At 46.0% G+C, this 23,271-nt stretch overlaps 1 protein-coding gene across 2 annotated transcripts in view; it reads left to right on the top strand.

Annotated features, from left to right (window-relative positions):
- PCDH11X (protocadherin 11 X-linked) overlaps positions 1 to 23,271 on the top strand; it is a 419,667-nt gene that overhangs the window by 189,846 nt on the left and 206,550 nt on the right. For both annotated transcript variants that reach the window (XM_054169524.1, XM_054169525.1), the window contains exon 5: positions 1,653 to 1,724. In XM_054169524.1, coding sequence (XP_054025499.1) covers positions 1,653 to 1,724 — 72 coding nt within the window. The remainder of the gene's footprint in view (positions 1 to 1,652; positions 1,725 to 23,271) is intronic.

Here is a 23,271-nt window from a genome sequence, read left to right as displayed (position 1 = left end):
AGAAAGGCTTTTAATGCCAATTCCTGGCAGGTCATCCCCTGTGGGATTATTATGGTATCTTGGCACCACAATTGATACATTTCATAATTTTCATTGTGTGTTTGGGTCCCTTTGACGCTTGATTATTACATTTAAAGGAAGATTGTAAGGTAGCGCAGGTTTGCTTTTGAATGTATGAAAACCACAACCTTCGCTTTCCAGATGCATTCATTTTGACTCTGCTTAGCAGTCCATAAACTTGTGGTTACTTCTTTTTACCTTTTGAAATGCATTTATTGTCCTGTTTCAGGAATGAATCATGTTCCATTGCTACCCCAAAATACAGCCTAACAAAAATGGTAAACCTGATTGCCTGTGAGCTGTTATTACAGCCAATCCAACCTGCCAAGACAGAATTGCCATTTAATAAGGTGGTTTTTTGAAATGAGCCCTGTGAATGCTCCCTGATAACTGAAGTTGCCCATTTAAGTGGCCATATTTTACTGTATATAACAGAAAATCCAATGTCATATTTCTCTCCCTCTCTTTGTCAGCTCTTGCAGCCTTCATGGGCGTTTGGATCACGCTGATGTGAGACCTGGATAAGATGCTGTTTGCATTGCACATTGTCAGATGCTGCATCCAAAGGGCCCCCCGTGCAGTAGGGGGAGGAGAAATCCTGGCACTACTTAAATAGTGCGTTTTGCTAGAGGATCTTTTTTGTGAATGCCATTGTTCCCATTTTATGATGGAAAGAATTTAGTGAGAAAGAAAATAGGAGAGACCTGGTGTTTTTGCTGGGATTTGTAACGTTCCTTCCCTGGGAACTTCAAGGGGAGAAAATGCAAAGGCACCCAGATCCCCTGCAGTGCTCAGTCCCAGTGGTCACAGCTGTTGCATATTTATTGTGGAAGTAGAGTGATGACATTAAGAAGTACTTGCAGAATGTTTTGGTGATATTGAAAAAGGGAAGTGTGAAGGATCAGCAGAGCCTGCATTTGAAGACAACTTTAACCTGTTTGATCACGCAGGCTTTTGATTTGGGGTGCTCGATCTTGACGTATTCCAAGGTAGTGGAAAACCAAGGAGGCAAGGAGCTGTTACCTGCTTGGTCTCTTCTGGCTCCAGCTCCAAAGAGCATTAAGCAAAGGCAGGGGCTCTCAGCTGAGAACTTGGCTCTCCGGCCCAAAATAATGCAGAGTTAAAAAAACCTAAAAAAAATCCACAGTACTTCTCCTAATCCATCTGTTCAAGTTAGCTCCACTGCAGTCTGTCTCTTCTGTCAGGGTGTTCATTGGGCATAGCACAGCCTGGGGAGGAAACAGCAGAGAAACAGGAGCTGAGTTCCCTCTGGAGTTGTGCTGCTGAGCTGTACTCTGTTGGCAAATCAGTTCAGATCTGTGGCTGGAGTGTTTTCCTCTGTGCACGCAGATAGTGGTGTGTCCCTCCACACACTGAAAGTTAAACCAACTCTGAAAATTAAGTTACTTAGCTGCAAAAATATCAGCCCTGGAGTCTGCTCCAAATGTCTACAGTTGTGCTATGCTGCCATCACTTCGTGTGAATTTTGTACCTGACTGCTTTGCTTCCTCAAGGGAGACTAATGCAGAATGCTGACAGAGTGCTTGATCATGCAAATCATACAAACCATTCTTTCTTTTCTCTCCCAAAAGCACACAAAAGAGGTGGGAAGGCCACAAACTCCTTTGAAAGAAGCAACCTTGGAGCCTTGGACTCAGCCACAGGTAGGCTGGAACAACTTTTCTGCTAACATGTTTTGAGTAATGGTGGTTTCTCTAAGTTCTGATGGAGTTAGTCTGGGAACCTAAAGCCGTGCTGCACCAGTGAGCTCTGTGCTTCTTGGCATCCTATGCCAAAAATGATTTGTTGTGGTGTTGGACTGCCCAGGTGACTGTAGTGTCCTTTTAGCTGGAGCCTCTGCTTTCTCCTGAGAAGCGCCAGGATTACCTTGCCTTCAGTTTGTGTTCCTTACATGCTTAAAACCAAGCCTAACTTTGCATAAGGAAACTGCTTTCTGCACGGTGTGTAAATGAGCTGTGAGCAGGTTCTGCTGCAGAAGTGGAGTTTGTGGAAGTTTGCGATTTTGAGAGGAAGGTTTCAAAGGTCAACCTTTTGTGTGCTAGAGATTTAACCAAACACATGAAGCAATGCTTAACCATGCAAAAAGGGATTAGACCTGGGGACACGAGCATGCAGTCTTCCTTGCCATAATGTGTGCTTTGATGTTGTGTACTTTGAGCAAATGGGTTATTATGAATGTCCTACATGCAGGAGTTCAGAGCCACTTTGGCTGTCTGTTCCCTGTGTCCTGCACTGCACACTGAAGTGTGTGGCTTCAGAGGTGATAGAAGGGAAGAGCCAGTTCATGATGGGGTGGAATTGGATGTGATTGTTCCAAGGACAAGGACCGGGGCTGTGCAAGAGAAGGTGCTGGGGTGGAGATGAAGTAGAGTGCTGATGAGACCAACCCAGAGAATCAGGCTGCTTCTGCGGATCCCTGGGGGAAGATTGCTACTTCTTGTGGATCTGGAAAGCTGTTTCCTTTAGCAGCCTCTGAGTCCTATGGCACAGTGCCTCTGGCTGATGGAAGCCTCTACCCCTCCTTGCAGGGTTCACCCATTGCTGAAGGCAGCAGTGAATCTGTAGCTGTAATGTCCGAGGTGAGAGGTTCCTGGCAGAGGTGGAGACACCCAGGCAGAGGCAGCAACCCTTGCTCTGTAATTACAGCCTGACTATCTAGGCAGGTTCTGCCTCGTATTTCCAGGCTGTAAAGCACTCTGCCCAGAGAAATAATGTCTTGAGTCTCTAGCTCTTACAAACTGCATATATGAAATCCTGGAACCTGGGCTTGTTCTCGAGGCATGGTTACTCCAAAAGCTTGTGGCAGACACAGCACAGGAATTCTGAAGTGAAATGAAAAAAGCTCCCCATCTCTGCTGCTGCTGTTCATGGGTGAGTGCACTCCTTTTTATCAGCTGCAGTGCCAACTGTGCAGGCTTTCGTGGTGCAATCTACACAGCTGATTAAAATAGAGTAGCTTCAGACTGGAACGTTCCTCACTGCAGCAGCAGATATGATACTTGTATTTGTGCACCTGTACATACAGAGAGAGGATGGTTATCTGTGAGCAGGCAAGCCTGCTATTGTAGGGAAATCCCTGAACTGGAACTCTTCTGCAAGATCTGCCCTCCAGTCTTCCTAAACAAAAGGCTCCCAGCCACAGTGTGGGACCTGTGGGACCTGTGTCCAGCTGCTGCCTGGCCAGACCTCTAAAGGCCTCTGTCCCAGCAGCTGCTGAGCACAGCAGCTGAGCATGCACTGATCTGTGTCTGCCATCAGTAATGTCGATGTGCAGGACCACAGGAGCTCTCTGTCGTCCATAGTGACTTTTCATGTGCAGGAGCAAAACTGGGGAGCAAAGTGTTTCGTTCCAGCAGTTACTGCTAAAAAGCTGATGAAGGGAGGGCTACCAGGCTCCTCCTGGGGCCTTGCCTACAGCATGTGTTGCAGAGCAGGCAGGTAGAGAGCTAGGAGTTAGGGCTGGGTGTGGTAGGTTGAGAGAGGGCCTAGCTCTCCCTCCCCCACAGAGAAAGAGACCACAGCTAAACTCAGTGGGAGAAGCAAAGCTGTATTTACAAGCATATATATGGAATGCAGGTTATATATAACACAATTTATACAGTATTTACAAAATATATACAGAAATATACAGCAAAGAAAAATAACACAACAAAATTCCCTCCCCAAGGAGGGTTTCCCTCCCTGTAACCCCCTCTCTGCCCCCCTACCTCCCTTTTTTCCCAAAAAGGGGTTAGAGAGAGAAAGAAGGACAGTTATTAAGGAAAAGAGATGTTATTAGGCTTCAGAAGCACATGCATGAATTAGTTTTGCTTATCTCAAGGTCAGCTCCATCTAGTTTGCTGAGAAGCAGAACAGGCTGGAACGGCAGAACAGGCTGAAACTCCCAAGAATTCCAACGGCCCCAAAACTTAAAGTTGCATTCTGCCCATCTACCAATGAAATTCGTTTGGAATATCATGTTTTCATTTTGATACAAAAACATTCAGCCAGAGTGTTCCCAACACTGTCTCTCTCTTAAAGGCACAGCCTCAAACGGTCACACTGGGCTTTGGTTTGTTGGCACAGAAGAGAGAAGTTTTGCTTCTGAGTTTTGAGAGAGGAGCTGAGGCAGCTTGATGCTGAGGCTGTTGTTCAGGGGAGCCCTGGTGCACAGCCACGGGTGTCAGAGGTGAGCTTTTGCAAGAGGTGGTTTGCATGACTGCTGTCAGCAGCGTTTGCAAAGGCAGGTTCTGTTGGGACGTGCCAGTGCAGGTGAGAACCAGTGTCCCTCCTGAGTGCTCACACTGTCACCATGCTACCTGCTCGCTTCTGGAGGCTGCAGCTGCCACCACATTGTTTAGGAGCTGTGGGGATTAGAAAGTCTTTGGTCTTTGTCATTTATAGCCACTCTGGGGGGAAAACCCCTGCCTTTAAAAAAAAACCACAGAAAGAAGTTAACACCAGTATGCTTTTTTAGTTCATGGGGGGAAGAAACATAATCAACAGAATCACAAACTGCTGGAACCATTATCGTAGCGGAAAATTAAATTAGTTGTTAATTCTTTCATGGATGTAATTCTGGCCCCTGCAAATCCCTCCTTAGATATTTGGTATAAAGTGAGTAAAAATTCATGGCATGGATAAAAGCTTTGTCTATTTTATGAGCAACAGGCAAATGATCCAAATGGTGCTCATAAAGCAAATGGTTCCCAACTCTAAAAAGGAGGAGGAATAGATTTAAAAGCTGCTAGGATGAACCATGATTAAAACCAGCTCCTGTTTACAAGAAGGTGTTATTTACAGGGAAGTTTTGTATTCCTCTTCCCTCCTGACAAAAGGGAGAGACTCTCTTTTGTCTGCTTAATAAGAACAATAAAAAACCTCATCACACTTTTTTGGGCTGTGCACCATCCGCGCGACGCTGAGAGCTGCTGTGGGACACGTTTCATCAGCAGAGAGTGCAGGAAATAGCTGTGAGCACAGCTTCAGCATGCAGGGCCAAGCAGGCAGTGAAGCAGAGAGCAGCACATCTGGCCTCCAGTCCCAGAGGTGCGAAGCTGGTACCTATTAGCAGCTGGGCAATTGCACACCGAGGTTGCAGTCTGGGGTGCGCAGGGAAGGGAACCCTTCGTGTCACCTGTGCTGGCAGGGCTCTCGCTTGCCTTAGTCAAGGTTTCCTCTCAAAAGCAGCAGCCAGATGAAGAGTTTGGAACTGAACCATTCAGTTAGATAATAAATGAATCACTGTAGTGCCTTGCCAGGCGTCTGTCTTAGTCTGTGCTGAGGATTTTGATCCTGGGCATACAGTTTTGCTTGTTTGGGCTACGATTTAACAAGGTCCTAGGCCAGTGTGGCATTGACAGCGTGGGAATTCTTTGTCATGGCCATCCCTTTCAACTTGCAGTTTTCTGTATCTCTCTCTGTGAACTCACTGAATGGGAACTGGTGTTACTGCCTGGAAAATAAAGTATGAGAGACTGGTTCTGATAAAGTCAGGACAAGACCTTTGCAGATAAGGAACACGTGTGGTAGTCGTTGCCCAAATAGACTTGTCATTGGTTTACAAGCTTGATTTAAATGCTAAATACCATGGATCCCTGTGGTTAGGGGTTTGTTGCTGTGCCTGATTAAACATTTAGCTGATAAACCCTGTCAAGGCTGTTCAGAGCTACTGCAGCTAAGATTATGTATTTATATCCTCTGGTTTTATGGTCAGTTACAAATGTGACAACTTAAAATCTGGGATAGTTTACACTTTTGACAGGACTTCAAAATCTGCATTTCATGTGGCAGCAGCATGAAATATTACTGATCACAATGGTCCTGATTCAGAAGCAAATAGATTTGTTCTTTCAAGCTCCTAGGAGGATAAACCCAGAAAGAGGAATAAGGGTTTTCCAAAATGAGGGGAAAGAACAATGACTGAGGTTCTATAGCTTCAAACTGCAGCAGTGGCAAATGGTGAGGGTTGCTGGCATGGCAGGTACAGCAAAGCCCACACCCTCCAGCAGCAGAGTACTTCTGATTTGAGACTGGTGTATGTGTTACATCACAATGTTCCATGTGCCATCCGAAACACTGCACGAAGTGATGCCTGGAGCTCTTCTGCAGGAGCAGATGTGAGCAGGTGCTGTTAGTAGTGCTCCAGTTTGTAGCTGTTCATTAACTGTACGAATTCCAGCTACTGTCGCTCACTTAAGTTAGTGGCTAAAAAGCCAGGGTACAGTTGCATTAATTTCCCTGCCCCAAATGTCGGTTCTCTGCTTTAATGAACACGTTCATTTAGCCCTTTTCCTCATACTCTTCCTCCTCCATGCTCCTCATTGTCACTGGAAACCCAGACAATGATGACCCTCAAGATTTATGGCTTTCCTCAGAGTTCTCAGTGAAGGTTCAGTATGCAAGGACTAAGATTTGTCAGGCTCAGGTAGTGCACATTCTCCTCTTATCTTACAGATAAGCAGCACCTCACACCAGCGTGGCTGTGTTACCACCTGGTGTAACAGTGGTGCATTGCCGCAGCCACAGGCACGGCAAGCAGGAGCAATGCAGTACAGACCAAGCACAGCCACTTGGCTCTTGAAAGGAGAAAGGGAGAATCATTCATGCCATCTTTTGCATCCGGTTGTGTGCTAAGCACAGTCCTCTCTCTCCCTTTTTTAGAGCAGAATGACTGTTTTCTGGAAAGGCAAAACTGCTCAGACTGAAATCTAATTACAGATGATAGAGTGTAGTATTTTTCTGCTCAATTTTAAAGAATCACTTTATAATCTTGGAACAGTGGATAACAACATCACTAATCCAATATTTCACCAGTAAATACGTTTGATGATGGGAATTGCTACACTAATCTCATATGCCTCCACGGTATAGTTAAGAAATCCACAGGGGGTTTTACTAATCAGTTTTTGTAAAGTAAATCAAGTCATGTAATTCTTGCTCCCTCTAAATGCCCAGCAACTGCAGGCACAACTGTCTGCACTACTTTTTGCTCTCTTCATCAGTTTTGTACCCTAATCTGCAGCCACACTTTCCAGTATGCAAGAAAGAGGCTTGTGGGGAAAAAGGTCTCCAAGCACCCTTTGATGATGATGTCTTCCTAGGGAAGCTTCCTCTCCTGCACACAAGTGAAGAGCAGCCACTAATAAACAGAATCTGACCATGCTGGCTACCACACTTCTAACACATATGCTTTAAGCTACTTAATTGAGACCCCAGTTCTACTGACCCCTGGGACACATTGCAATAAATCCTATGTAAAAAGAGGCTTGAGGGGTTTGATTTAGCAAACTCTCCGAGCACTGTTCCTGTTTAAATGATGAACCCGGTGTTGTAGGTGAGGAAGGAGTATTGACAACCATGGCCCAGTACTTGAAGAGAAGTAACTCATGAGAATTCTGTGCATATTTTGTTCCCACAGTCCATGGGGACTGAATTATTTTTCATGAAGTCATGGTGTGCTCTGTTTACTTAGCTTTAGGATTCAGAATCAGTGACAGTCAGAACGAAAGTGAAGCTTTGCTTCTGATTTGGTGTCTCCAGCTTGGATGCAAACCAGTCATCAAAACAGACTCAGTCTAGCTCTGCCTTGGCTACATTTGGTATTTAGGATTTTATTTGGGGTCTTAATAAAGTCTGTTTCCTAATGAAATCTACAGACAGTTTCCATGCAATATGTATAATACACTCAGTATATTTGTTGCCATTTAGCTGTGCAGAAGCAGAAATCCAGCTGCTCTGGGGGTATCTCTGAGGACAGGCACTTGTATGTTCACTTCTGTTAGACAGTTCCATGTGTTTCCAGAACCCAAAATTCAAGGCAGCTGAGTGGAAAACTGGGGGAAAGTAAAGGGTTTAAGTCCTTACTACCTTTACCTATTTCAGTCTTTTCCAAGTCATTCCCCAAGCCCTTGAAGAGCACTTTTTCCCTTTTTGTGCACCCTGGCAGTGATGATGTCGGCCTCATTTCGTTGTTCAGGCTGTTAATCCTTTTCCTTCCTCTTGCTTCCGATATGTTGGAGCTGTTCCTGCAGTCTTGACCAGCCCTGTAAATGAGGAGACAGCTGGGGCAGGAGTGGGGAGCTGAGCCGCAGAGCTTCACCTGCACGTTCAGGGTCCATGAAAACAGGCACCCCCAGGAAGCTTCCTGTCCGTGTGCACGGTGCTGGAGCTGGGGGAGGGAGCCGTGCTGCTCGGCACAGGCAGTTGATTTGTTTTGCATCGCTGTGCTCCGAGCCGGAGGCGATGGTGTGCTCAGTAGTGACCATCCCATGTGTTGGGGGGAAAGGGCAGGCAGACAGCTACTCCTTCATCGCCTGGGGTGCAGGCAGCCCTGGCAGCGTCTAAGTAAATCACCACGCACTCGCTTTCAGAGGTGTAGATGAGATCTCCAAGGTGCTTAGTTATCCATGGGGATGCTCAGGACACCCTTCCTCCCCACCATATTTCTTCTGCCTTCAGCCCTGTTTGGCGAGGGAGCGCTGACGTCCCCGTTATTTAGGAGAAAGCACCACGTGGCAAAATCATTAAGTTGCATTGGCCTGTAACTGACTTGCTGCAAGCTGTGCTCAGCATGCATAAATCTTCAAGCAGAAAACACAAACGAGGCATGATTGATGCAGGTGGCCATTCCCCTGGTGTCCCGTGGGCTGTCGCTCACAGCTCGCTGGCATGTAAGGCAGGAGCTGTGCACAGGAGCAGACCCTGCTGCAGCCCACAGCTGTATTTGTGCATCTCAGAGCACAGGGAGTGATCTGAAAAGCTTTTAGGAAGCGTGAACACAATAAAAACTTCTGCTGGTGTGCTTTACACCTTAAAATGGCATTGGCTTCAGTATGGACCTGTGCATGAGGAGTGAGTGTTTGAAGGAGAGCTTTTGGAAGTGTTCGGGTTTTGACTCTCTGTTCATCTCCTGAGGTGTTTCATCCCTCCATGATGCTTTTAGGAACCTATTAATCACTTTTCTTGGTGGTGGTGGTTTTGTTTGATGGTGATTTGGTTTTTTTTTTGGTTGGGATTTTTCCTGCAAACCTCTACAGTGTTTAGTGAGAACATACTTTCCCTCCTGATGAATTGGTGACACTGGTTTTATCTTCCTGGATGGCAAACAGGCCCTGCAATGAAGCTCTGTCACAGGGAGTATAGAATCATAGAATCAGTTAGGGTTGGAAGGGACCACAAGGATCATCTAGTTCCACCCCCCCTGCCATGGGCAGGGACACCCCACACTAGATCAGGCTGGCCAGAGCCTCGTCCAGCCTGGTCTTAAACACCTCCAGGGACGGGGCCCCAACCACCTCCCTGGACAACCCATTCCAGGGCTTCACCACTCACGGTGAAGAACTTCCTCCTCACCTCCAGCCTGCATCTCCCCACCTCCAGCTTCATTCCATTCCCCCTAGTCCTATCACTACCTGAGATCCTGAGAAGTCCCTCCCTAACAGAATTGGGCACTAGCTGCTGTGCACTCGGAGGTGTCCATCCTGATCATGGGTCTGTAATGATGAAAGTTTTAGTACTGATCAGGATGGAAGACTGAAACCCAGTGCTAGCTCTCAGGCATAAGGCACAAATTATTCAGTGTGGCTGTTAGGACCCCCAGTGTACAGTGACCAAGCCACAGTTCATCCATCTTCAACGTCAGGAATAGTTTTAGACTGAGTTTAGTCAACTGACAGGAGCTGTTTCACCAGGCCATTAAATTATATGGTTATTATTGTGTCCACAGTGGAGAAGATGGCTCTGGGTTGTGGTTGGCAGATCACTTAGCCTCTCTGTCAGCTTCTCAGCTACAAAATCAGTTGTTGTTCTTGAAGGATATTTTATGGCCTGATTAATTTTTTGGCTGCAGAGTATTGCGTACGGAGCAGACAACACTGCGAGTCGGTGCCCCAGTGGCTATGCAGTAATGGATATTATGCATCCATTCAAAGCCCAAATGAGATTGACACCACTGTGCTCTCCATCTGTCTTTGAGAAAGAATTCATAAATAATGAGGCATATAAGGCAAGATTAGCCCATTAGAGTCAGCAGTTAGAATCACAGAATTACCAGGTTGGAAGGGACTTCAAGCATCATCTGGTCCAACCTTTCATTTACAGTGTATGTATTAACCACTGGGAGGAGACAGGCACTCGCTCAGGGTGGGCAGGAGCTGCCTGACTTCAGCTCTTCTAACCCAGAGCAGCTCTGGCCTTGAAGTTGGCCACTTGTCCCTCCTCGGGCTGTGCCTTGAGGGCTTGCTGCCATGCAGAGCTGCACAGAGCTCCTTGTTCAGGTTGTTTTGGTTATTGTCACCTAAAAGGGACAATACCTCGCCTAAAAGGGAGGGGATAAAAAGATGAGATGCCGTGGAGGTTTTGCCTGTTAGCAATGAAAAGCTATGGGATGCTGAGCTGGGAGTGTCCGAGTCCAGCCTGGCCACAGGGCTCCCTTGCATGAGTCCCCTAATCTCCATCTGAGTGTCTGTGCCATGTGCAGGGAACCCAGAGTGCCCTCCCACAGTGAATTCAGCAAATAAGGCCTTCCTTCAGGGTCTCTTCCTGCTGTGTCACATCTTCTCCCATCCCATGTCCCTTCAAAGCAGGAGCAGATACTGATTTTCAAGCCGTGTAATCCCAAGCTTTTTCTGTCCATCCAACTGAGCCTGCCTCTGTCACCTTCCAGCAGTGCAAATTCTGGGGGCCCTCAAAAAGAGGGACTTGGAATCCCCTGACATTGGGATGGTGGCTCCGGCCTGCAGCCTACCCGCTTGTGAGCGGAGGACACGGATGAGCAACACAGGATGCGCGCTGACTCTGAGGGTGCTTCAAATAGATTCTTACAGCACAGTATTTATCTTCTCTGAGGAATGAAAATGTTTTTAGTGACTAGCTGTGCTTTGATAGGAGGTAGTTTTTGGATACATATCACTCTTCCTGTGTATGAACTTCTTCATTTGCCAGGCTCCCACAACATTCTTCCGTGCTGCTATGAATACAGATTTTACAAACTGATTGTACCTGGAGTGCAAATAAGGGAAATGGCATTAGGAAAGAATGGCAGATTCTAGGTGGTAGGTGTTGGTGCTGCAGACCAAGCCTGTAGTTTGGGAAATGATGACCCAAACCTCACATTTGCCTGTTTTGAGACGCCTCTGTACTGTTGCAAATACCACACAACGACAGTAAAAATACTTGTCGTGCATTATGCTCTTTCTCTAGCTCTAAGAGAGATTAGAGGTAGCTGAGGCCCAGAAAGGAAACAAACTGTGACAGTGGCTGGTAGCAGAATTCATCATCCCTGAAGAAATGCATATTCTGCTGCTGTGGGTTTAAGGCCATAAATTCTCAGCAGCAGCACAGCACTTTGTAATGTGATGAATTTCACTGCATGGCTGCAATATGGATGGTGTAAACTATGAGCAGAGGCAGAAATTGTGCTTTTATGTTTTCTTTGTCGTGCCCTCTTTTTGTGCTCCTGTTCTCCCTCAGGGTTGGATTCTAAATTCCTCTTTGCTCCTGGGCTTAGATTCAATGTAAATAGACAAGTCGCCACCACTTGTGGAAACTTCTTCTCCCGAGGTGCCCACAGTCGCTTATTGCTATGGCCAGGATTAGTTCTAGGTGCTTGGTTTTTACAGTTCAAGGTGATCAGGGCAGTACTGTCCCCATCTGAAATGACAAGAAATCCTTACTCTTTGCAATATAGGGATATTTATCTGCTAATATTCTATACTGAAGTGTTTTACTCTCCAGATTGCTGTAGTTCTTGGGGCTGTGGTTGAGGCTTCAGGATGAAAATGCCATCCTCTTTGTTCTGGGTGCAGAACAAAGGGTCTTGAACAGCTTTCCAGGTATTTCTGTGCAGCCTGACTGCAGGCTGTGAGCGTCAAGGCCCTGGTTTTAACGGGACAGAAACATGGGTTGAACCAGTAGCAGCATGGACCAGGTAGGGAATGGAAAGCGTAAGGAGGACAATGAGTGCCCTGCAGCTGGGATGTGCATCTTGCACTTCTGTTGCACTTTTATGCAAGCAAGTCCAAGTATGAAAGTATTACTTATGATTTGTGGAAAAAAATGAGGTGCCCTGTTTTGTTTTGACACAGCTTTTGTGTAAAGACTTCAGAAGATTTGGTAGGGTTGTGTGTTGGGGTTGGCTGAGCTGCAGTTAATTTGCCCCAGAGCATCTTTGGTAGTGCTGTGTTTCGCAGCTCAGCCAAACCAAATACAGGCTGGCTTGCTTTGGTTTATTTCTTTCATTGTCTGCACTCTCTGTGATGAAGGATGAATTATTTCTGTCTGTTCTCATCCATTTCATTGGCTTTTCCTTGCTCTTTGCTTCCACTTTTCCCTGTATGAAAACCTGGTCTTTGCAGTGATCCTCTGTCATGTCTGTGTTACAGTTTCCTCCTTGCCGATTTGGGGTTTGAACGTTAAGGCTCAGTTCTCAAGCTCCACAAAACCTTTGCTCTCCGCAGTGGACTCTTGCAGTTGGTATCTGCTGCTGCCACATTCCTGCTCAGCAGCCTGCCTGCCCGGTGATGGGACAAGGCAGGCAGGGCTCGGTGAGGGCAGGGCTCTTGGTGCTTTTGAATTCCCATCGCTCTTCTTGAGCTGCTTCCCTGTGTGTCTAACACACAGTCTCTGTTTAGGTGAGGATGCTTTATATCTGTTGCACTCTCTCTATTTCAGGATTCCCAAGTGTTGTGACTCAGAAGCATCTGAACTGTTTTTGCCAAGAGGAGCAGTGGGAGGGACTAGCTTGATTCCTTTCCTTTTCAGAACACAGCTAAAATGGGAGGCTTCTGGGCTTGGCAGTTGTACAGCAGCTTGATAAAACAGAAATAACCGTGCCATCACTGTTTTAGCTTTCTTCTTTCAGATGAACTTCCTTCAGAGTTGCTTCTTTCTTTCATATAGTGGAGCTGTGCTTGGCAGAGTGCAGTCTGTTCACAAACTCTGGCAAGCTGAAGGCCTTGAGAGAAACATGGATAGCAAGTGATGTGTAGACTGTATGCAGCAGAGGTGCTGCTGTATTATACAAGAGTTCAGTTAATGGAAAAATGCTGTTCTGCCCTTAGGAGGAGTCAATCTCTCTAGCTAGCCACTATCAAGTAAGCCAGCCCTGCCTGACAGCTGCACTCCTTTGGGCAGCTTCTCTGTCAAGGTGCTTACAGCAGTTGCCCGCAATGACGGAAAACAATTCTTGGCCCTCCGGGAGAGCATAACTCAGTATTTATGAGGAACAAATCCCCATGCTACAGCTTCCTAGAGAGAGTTGGGAGGAGGAGCTGGCAGATGCCTGTGAGAGCTGCAAGATGGGCACCTCCTGAAGAACTCTTTTCCTACATGTGAAACAGTTGCTTCTCACAGAGTCTCGAAGTTGAATTTGCTTGCTAGTGATACTCACCGTGAGCTACAGCTCCATCTATGACGCTTCACAAAGCAGCACGTAGACCCTGAAGGGTTTTAGTTTTTGCACAGGCACATTGCTCTCACCTTCACCAAACTGTTCCTAACTGTCCTCCTGAAGAGGAGGTTGGCCTTCCCTTGTAGGAAGCATGCAACAAACATTTCCTGGGGCAGTTTTCCCAAAGCAGAAAGACTTCCTCCCTCCTGCTTCCGCACTGTTCCTCTACAGGCTTTAACTCTTTCTTCTGTACCTCTGCACCTGAGAGATGAAGCTCAGAACAGCCCCCAGACTTTGTTGTGTTGGTTTGGTTTTTGTAGTCAGTGCCACAGTGAAGCCTGTGACATCTATGTTAGTTTAAAGGATTGCAGGTAACTCATGCTGTGTATTTTGCTGAATTACTTCCACCATTCAGAGCATCACCCTTTGGGTCTGCAGGAATAAGAGCTGTAGCTGTGCTTCACTGGAAGAACTTAGCAGAAGTTGCTGTCATTAACTTTTCTGGTTGGTACTGTTTTGTTTGACCCCCTACAATTAAAACTAGTGTCCCTCAGTTGCACTCAGATACCAGAATTACTGCTGGGCTTGAGAGATAATGCTTTCAAACGAGGCCAGCACAGGAGCAGTTTAAATGTTTGCTAACAGCTATCAGAGCACTTGTACTGGTCCTTATTCGGTGATCTCCATTTTCCAAACAAACTGGGCTCCCTCAGAAAGGAAGGATAACAGGCCTGATGATGGGAAGAGAGAGAGAAGGAAGAGGAGATACAGAAGGGCCTTGGTGATAGTACAGCAGGCAGGTAAAGCTGTGTCAGTATGTGGGCAGATACAAAGCAATGTATATAGCAGACCAAGCAAACAGCTGCAGAAGAGAAATGATTCTAAATAAGATTGTTTAGCTATGATAGATGTGTTGCCCATCAGCTGCAGCTGAAAGCTAAATACATGAGTTGGAGAGAAAAAAAAATCCACATGAATAAAATCAATCACTGGGGTGTAGGCTATTAAATGCTGACAAGTGATAGAGGCTGCTTATACTGCTCTAAAACTTTGGGGGATAGCAGAGCACCTTTGAGTAAACTTACAGGCTTTAAATCAAAGCTGAGAGTTCCTTGTTTTCTTTCATGGCATTGTGTGTCAGGGGCCAGTGACTCACAGACTCTTGCACAGGGGGAAATTACTACTTTACTTGGTTCTTTATATTTCTGACCTTGAGATCTTGATCATTACAGTCTATCCACCTGCCAGAACTGCAGAGTTCAGAAAGAGCTTAGCTTTCCTGGCCATAAAAATAGCCTGGGATTTTGGAGGTTTGCTGTGTGGACTTGTTTTAGCTCGGTAACCAGCAATGCTGCTTATGCAAGGTGGCAGTCAGGTTTCATTCCACAAAGAACGTTGTGCAGAAGGTCCACACAGCTCCTTCACTTCTTTTTCCTTTTCTTTTGCAGCTAAAGGACTCAGCACACAATTGTATGGAAATGCAAACTGAACTTTTAAAAGAGACAATATTTCACTCTTGAGAATTGCTTTCTTCAAATAACAAAGCTTCCCTTGAGTTCTACTTCCCCAATCTGCTTCAGACTGTAAGGTTTGGATTGTTTAGCTTTGTACATAAAACGGGGGAAGAGGCCAGGGTGCGTTACCAGAGTGGAGACGCAGGGCTTCAGCTGTCTGCTTCCTTAGGCACTGCTCTGGTTGTGTTGTGTGACAGATCTGTCACATTCTGAGGGTTGAGGACTAATGACCATCACTCACTGCTAACCAAATTTAACTATCACAGCTTGCTGTCCCCTTCTCTTACCAATGCCTGGGGACTGCACTTCTGTTTCTGCCAGCCAGTGCCAGAATAAGCTGAGAGGCACTAAGTGATGAACAGCAGTTGGGATGCAAAGCTTTCACTTCACAGATCTGCAAGGAAGAAACAGTAAAACAAAGAACAAAACCCCAGCGTGTCCACTCCTCCTGCTGCTGAATTGCTCAGAAAGGTGATTTAAGCTCCTTAGTAATTCGTGTCCTCTCAGATCAGGCGTTGGGCTGTCATGACACACAATGCCTGGGCTTTGACACACACACACATGTGGCTGCATTGTGCTGAAGAAAATAGCAGGTCTGGGATCCAAAGGAGAAACTGCCTTTGGTCACTTCTAAGCCTGTTCTGATCTTTTGGTCAGCTTTTATGGGGCAAGGACAGGTGGGTGTGAAAGGTACTTTCTTAACTCATCTAGCGTGACTCTGGATGTTCTGCTGTCAGGGTGTCTGCCATAGAGTTAGCCACAGTTTCCTAACACAAATGAGCAATTGCCTCTGAATAAGAGCGTGGTGGACACGATCAGTCTTGCATAGCTGCAGCGAGCTGTGGGAACAGAAAGCAGCAAGCACTGCTGCGGGGCCTCTTACTCGCCTGTCGGCATTGCCACGGAGCAGACGAGGCTGCTCGGTGCACTGGGAAGAACTCACTGTCTAACTCTATGCCTAGCCAAAATAAAACCTACGGCATGCAGGGGATAGCACGTGGCTGTTGCAGACTTCACGTGGAAGTTAAGGCCAAATGAGGAAACAGCACTGCTGCTGTGCACCTGGCAGTTTTCCTTAGGAACATACAACAAATCTTCTGTCCTTATCTGCTGCATTGGGGTAGGAGGCAGAAAGACTTTTTCAAGTGCTGGCTGTGGTTCTAAGGGCTTTCCAGTTTAGTTGTAGGTGCTGGTGAAGTTATCATGTGCAGAACTACAGATGTCCTTTGCCTCTGTGACATACAAGAGTGGTAGCAGCTCATTCTATGTCATATTGTCCCCACAGAAGACACATGAAAATGCAGTGCTCTCTGTAGATCAAAATTACCTTTTTTTTTCCCCCACTGAAGAGAGCCTTAAATGCTCCCACAGCAGGTACAGAAGTCCCTACTTCTTTTGAAGGTTGGTGACAAACTCCTCACAAGAAAGATCAAGTCAGGACAACGACAAGTTGATTTTGACATGAAAAGAAAACAAAACTGTTAAAATCTTGTTATCTTCAGCACCTTAGTAAAGCTCTAGGTAAAAAGGCAGCTTCAAAGCGCTGGGAGGAGTAGCTGGCTGGGAGGTGGCCAAAGAGAGCACCTCATGACCCCAGTATATCTGTTCGGTATCCAGATATCCTTTCCTGAAGATGTTAGTGTGTGCTACCCAGCAGTGTTTGCGATCCCTGTGATTGAGTGGAGCCCAAGATAATTTACAAGAGAATTCAGAAAGTCTATATTCAAAACTTTTCATTGGGTTTTGTTTGCATTGTTTATCTTCTGTTGCCTCATTGATGAAATACTGTTACCTCATTCTGATCTTTGTTGATCTTTTGTGGTGAGTTTGGATATGCAGAAGAGTAAAGAGACTCCTGACAGGCAAAGACAACTGGCAGTCTAAAACTTCCATTAGCTCCTCCAAAATCTCTAGCCTATGCTCTTTAAATGAAGGGATGTGTGAAAGTTTAAGGGCTTGTTCTACTGGTGAAATCTTTACTTTAAAATAGATCCTTGATGTTATGCATGAGATAAATCATAGCAGTCGTTGTTTTGACACTCTGGAGTGTAGTTATATTATGCACTGGTTTCCCAAGAGATCTTAAAATTTAACAAGCAGAGGCCAGTGTGAGTGATGAAATGAGGCAGCAGCAGAGCCATTTCAATTACACTTTTATTACACAGCCATTCTTCCTCGAGTGCTTCGTACTTTCTGTAATGCTTACCAGAGTATGAAGTGCTCTGTGTGAGGGCAAGGTAGCTGTGATTTCACAAGTGGACAGCCTGATTTCAACTTGCTCTGACAGCAGTGCTGGGGTGGTAGCCGCATGAGGAGCGCAGAGGGAAGGATGCTCTGCTGAAGTGCAGGGGCTGAGCCTGCATCCCACCCCCCGAGGATGCTGAGGTCTGGTGACTCAGTAAGGTTGTCAGAACAGAGGTATTTGCAAACGGTTTAGGTTTCTGTGTTGTCTTGCAGCTGATTTACTGTTTGGAGTCCATGGTTAACACTGGTTACTTTCCTTTCTCCCCTCCCCAACGGGCCAGTAAACCAGCGTTAGTATTCATCACATTGCTTATTATCTTCCCCACTGCTTATCTCGTAGTTATCTGCTTGTAGTATGAATTATTCCTGACTGTTTATTTCTAATACAGGCTATCATCTAGGAAGACTATTAAATATTTTGAAGTGTTAATAATGTAACATGCAGTTTGTGAATACAAGTGAGCTCCCTCTTCATGCACAGACAGTAAGCAGCATGTTTCACAGATTGCGTGTGTAAATACATAGTTAGAGATCTGAAGGTTTAAGCCATCTTTCTCATTTATTACATTTTAAGGAGCAATTTGAAGTTATCATAAGGGATTACATTAAAATAACTTTCCATTTAAGACTGCAATAACACCGCCAGGCGCCGGAGCTCCTCTTGGGTTGCACAGAACATTAAACAGCTTTTGTTTCTCTGGTAAATCCATCATGCAGCTCTGCTTGCTTCAGGGGATCTCCCCACCCTGTGCCATTTCACGTGCCCTTGAACCCTCAGCACGGTCAAATGGCCTCCACTAAGTGCATGACCGAAGAGAGGGGCTCATTGGGCACGTGTAGGACGGCGGCAATCACGGCTGCTGCTTCGGTGATGGAAGTGCTGCGTGGACCCTGGCCAGGCTGCGGCCGAGGCGGTGATCAAATTCCCATCAGGGTATCCCAACTCACTGGAACACAGCGTTAGTAGAAATCTCCCTCCATGGCTAAGGTAATTGTTAATTTAGACCACTTGTGCCTTGCTGAGATTAGGGAGAAGGGAATCTATCTCCCCTCCGTTTACAAGCAGGCCTGTTAAGTCCTTTGGCTGAATGGATAACGATTACAAGTCTCGGCTGACAAGCTGCAATTTTTTCAGTTCCTGAAAGGTCGTTTGCAATAACAGAAATGAGGAGCACAGCACACCTCCAATGTCTGTGCTGAGAGGGAGCTCTGATTAGAATTTCAGCTGGTACCCAGGGCTGCGCTTTTGTATGCAGAGGGAGGCTGTTACACTGCTATTCATGTCCAGGGCTGCTCTGGCCAGCAGCAAACATTCCCACTGCTTTCTTGTAAAAAAATAAATGTGGTGGCATAAATGCAAACTCCTTCCATTGCTGGGGCATTATTGAATCCTTCTGATTGGCAACAGATGTGCAACGTTTCCCTTTACAGAAGGTATTGTGAGACTGGAGCGCTGCAGTGCAACGCCAGCACACAAGGAAAAGAGGGGAAAATTCATTTTAGAAAGTGCAAAGGAAAAGGATTTCATTTTTCCACCTATTTGGTATTTGTGCTGGGCGGGGGGGGGAAGTGAATGAAGATGACATATCCAGGGTTTGAGCACAGAGCTGTAACACTTTGCCAGGCTCGGAGAGGGTCTTTTATTTTGTTCTTTTTAACGAGTGCCTAACAAAAGGCTTAAGTATGCTGGAATGAGTGTGGGGCTCATGGTGTAGGCTGGGTGGCTCTGGCAGCACTCTCTAAAATTCAGGAAGTTTATGAACACTGCAACCAGATAGGAGGCTGTGAAGCTTCCACAGGTGACGTTCACAGAGTGTTTGTGTTGCGATGTTTCTTCTGTTACACGTGTGGACCCCAAGCCGAAGAGTCTATGGGAAGGGCCCTGCCAGACCGGCTGTTGGTTCAGGAGTGACAGGTCACACTCTGTTCTTTGGCTGTGCATGTGTACCTATCAGGTAGTGGTAGAACTAGGGGGAATGGAATGAAGCTGGAGGTGGGGAGATGCAGGCTGGACGAGGCTCTGGCCAGCCTGATCTAGTGTGGGGTGTCCCTGCCCATGGCAGGGGGGGTGGAACTAGATGATCCTTGTGGTCCCTTCCAACCCTGACTGATTCTATGATTCTATGTGTAGACTTCAATATCTGTTGGGAAATCTTATTTTCCTTTGCAGTAGCAGTGATCTGAAGCTACCTACCTATTATGCACCCCTTTTTCAGCTTTGCCTCTGGGTTCAAAAAGGAGCACTGTGTTGGACCAAATGAAGAGAGTATCTCAATGCAAAGTAGTTCAATGAGAGCTGCTCCTCAGCCATGCAGCCAACCATTCTGTTGAGTTCTGGGCAAGTGACATACTTCTGTTTCCTTTTCCTTAATCCTTCCCACATAATAGACCACTGCAGCATAAAGAGTGTTCTCTGACAATATGCATGCATATTTTCCAGGAATAAATTAGGACATTTCCCAATGCTCCAGCACATCACTGTGTAATATAGGCAAATAGATCAAAGACAACTACTGTAGTTTTCCTCCTGGGTCTGTTGAAGCCAGTATAAATGTGACCCTTTATAATATGTGCTGTATTATTTAGAAAGCCAGTTTCCCTGGAGTCAGTCTATTCAAGAAGTTAATGGATTTGGGCTGCTTTTAAAGCATATCTTCCTATGGTACATCCATATTCATGTCTAGTTAGGTAGCAACAGCTGATTTGTAACCATCTAGTTACCTACCTGCACCTACCTCCCGCCTGCTATCACGATGTGTTACACTTGGACTGGGAACCAGCAGCCACAAGTCACTTTTCTACTAACTTCTCATTTTGTGCACAGAGCCCCCAGAAGGTTCATGAGTCAGGCAACTGGAAATGTGCTAAGCAATCCAGAGAGAAGTATATGGAGGATTGTGTCTGTATGTGATTAAGCTTAGCAAAGTAATTTCTGCTCTTGCAAAGTGAATCGTGTTCGGTGGTCATGTCTGCTGCTCCTGTGGATGGAGCCGATAGGTACAAAATACATGACCTGCTGTGTGTGTGTGTACATAGGAGAAACAAGGGGTGCTGTGTGTGTTGGGGAAAAGCTTGACTAGAGGGTTCCCCCCAGTCTTTGAGAGGCTCTTGTGTGATATGTTCTCTAGTACATTAAACACTCACGATGTCTTTCCCAGAGTAGGGAAGTTCGTGTGTTTTACTAGAAAATAAATGCATTAAAATGCTGCATTGTTTGACTAACCGTTAGCACAATAAATGTCAGCTCACCACTAAAAGAGAATTATCAGAACCTTAGTATGACTTCAGAATCTTTCCTAGTGTTCAGATGATGCTTTACTTTATTGTGAAGCTATTGTTGAACCAGAACTGGGGAGGGGAAGGAGCAGAGCATTTTACTCTGCTGTGGAAATCAGAATGAGAAAACCCAGACCCTTCTTGGCTTTTGGCAGTACCCCAGGTTCAGAGAGCCCACAGCTTTCAAGAATCCAGAATATTGTTATCAAATTAAGAAAGGCTGGAAAGGCAAATTTTTTGTGATGTGCAGTAGGAGAAGTCTGGACTGGCCGTGGTCCTGTGCCAAACTGGTAGCCCACTTGGCAGACAGATCTTGAGCGTCCAGACAGAAACCAGAGGAACTAGCATCCAATTTCATCGTGAGATTTCATAATAACATTTGCTAGTTTAGAGGACATAAAGTGATCATATGGCTGATTTCTGCACCTTTCTATGCCATTATTGTTTTCATGCCCACCCTGAGGAGCTGTGGGGTGCTTGGTGTCAGTGTTGCTGGATGTCATGCCAGCTGCCAGGATCGACGTTCAGCCTTGAGCAGGCGCATTAAGTGACCCAAGTGTCCGACTGCACAGTGCACTATGACACCACAACACTTTATTCCTACTGCCAGCCATGCACTGTAGGTAGTTATTATCCTCTCTTACACAGTTTAGTACACTTTGGCATATGCTCAGATAAGTTACATCAAAGATTAGTGAGGTCTTTTATTTTCCCTAGGGGACTGAAACTCGGCATTGTGAGAATGAAGCAGCATTGCTGTCTGCACCCACCTCCTGTTCTGGACCTCATGGATGTAAGCTGAGCCATGTTTGCTTAATTCGGCACTGAAAAGAGGCAGCTGCAGGCAGAGTTTCTGACACACTCCTAGGGAAGGGGCTGTGTGTTTGGATGCCAATACAGAGGGGGCATGTGTGGCAGAGCTGCCTTTTCTGGCTTACCTAGGCATGGTCTTACAAGTGATTTGTGATGTAATGAAATTTCAAGTAGCTGAGGTAAAGCATCAAGTTCAGTATAAGGAAATCGTTTATTCTATAAACAAATGGGATCTAAATCACAGTGATTTTTCACCTGATACAGATCAGTGCCAAGTAAATCCTCATTTACATTACAACATGTAGCTACAAGTTGTATGCAGATGGATTGCGGTGCTGAAGAGCAGAAGTGGAGAAGGATGACGCCTGTCCCTTCCTGCCCATTTTCTGCTTGAAGGCATGAACAAGTGCATGACAGCTGAGGAAACCTTCTTTCCTCCTCTTGCAGTTTCTTTTGGGGTGGATGGCTTCTTGGCCCTTAAATCTTACAAGAGCAGCTCCTGCCAAAGGAGATGAAGGAGCCTCAGTCTTTGTCGTCAGTTGCATTTCCTTTCCTTCCCATGCATAGTGTTTTGGTCTGGGAAAAACTAGTTATTCTTTCTGTGTCAAAACTGATCAGTCAGGAAGGGAAAGAATTCTTGGCTCTGACCTTTTCTGACATTATTGCTACGGGGCTACAGCATTTAGCAGCTTTTTAGAATCATTGCATTTATAAATGTGTATTTTATAGACAATATAATTGCTTACTTAATTCTTCATTGTCACAATAGTGTTGGCCACTTGGGGTTGTTTTTGGGAAAGGAACAGGCTTGGAATCAATCAGCTTGGAAAACCTGAGCCAGATAACTGCAGTGAGTGCCAGTGCTGGGGAACAGGAGCAGGGGAGAGCGCCAGCAGCTGCTCCTTGGGGCGGCTGCCGGCGTGCTGTGGGTGCAGGAGGAGCAGAGGGCAGGCCCATCGTGCATGGCTGCCTGCACACACACCCCCCCGCTGTGTGCATAGCTGTGCATTGGGTGGCTCCAGAAGAAACATTCCTACAACCTGGAGGGGAATCCTCTTACTGGGACTGATGAACTGTGACAGGGATGCTAAAAACTACTTCTCCTACCTTGATGGCCACCTGGTCTGTATCTATCTCTAGTGCTGGGTAAGGGGGTAGCTGCTGTCATCAGGCAGGAAATGATTCCTGCTAGCAAGTGTGACCTTCATTTGACCAGTCAGTGCTGTTAAGTTGTGGGTAATGATACACATTCGCTCCAGCCCGCTGCACGGGAGAATATTTGCCTGACCCATTTATGCTTCTCCCATCCATCTGTAGCACAGAGCTTGTAAAATATTTTCTCTTTTTCCTGTGCTTTACCTCTAATGATTAATAGTAAACCTAGTGATGAATGTGAGTGAAAGGGTGGCAATTATAATTTCATTAATCACCTAATAATTGGGGTCCAGGGCTCAACTGTGGCTTTAGATTTCTACATCCTAAGGAATTAAAGAGAAATTGTTATTAATCACCGTGTCCCAGCTGCTGACGGGGCCTGTTCTAACAATAGATCTAATCATTTCTAGATGTGCTACAATTAGTGTGAGGGTGATGAAGGCGTTCAGCCTCTGAGCCAGCCTGCTGGTCCCGGGAGGTTGCAGGAAGGAGCCTCTCTATTACGCCGATGATTTACTCCTAAATGCCCTGCATTAAAGTCGTGCTTCCCTGGAGACTTGTGAACGTTTGAAGCTTTTAATAAACTTTGCCCAACTTGCAGAGTCTACTCAGAGCTGGATGATTTGCTACAGTTGGATCATTCAGGGGCGATTTGGCTTTCCAGTTGCTGGGAGGTGGGCACCCCCGGCCAGAAAACTGTGTTGGAATTAAGCATACAGTATGTTTATTAATTTGTGCATGGCAGAACATCTGGTTACAATTCCCTCAGCCTATTGATAAGGTTCGAGCAGATGTGCAGCTAAATGGTAAATTAGAGCT

Source organism: Dryobates pubescens, chromosome 18, assembly GCF_014839835.1.
Source record: "Dryobates pubescens isolate bDryPub1 chromosome 18, bDryPub1.pri, whole genome shotgun sequence".
Classification (NCBI taxonomy): domain Eukaryota; kingdom Metazoa; phylum Chordata; class Aves; order Piciformes; family Picidae; genus Dryobates; species Dryobates pubescens.
The sequence above is the reverse complement of the archived record's forward strand: the minus strand, read 5'-3'. Positions and strand labels throughout refer to the sequence as shown.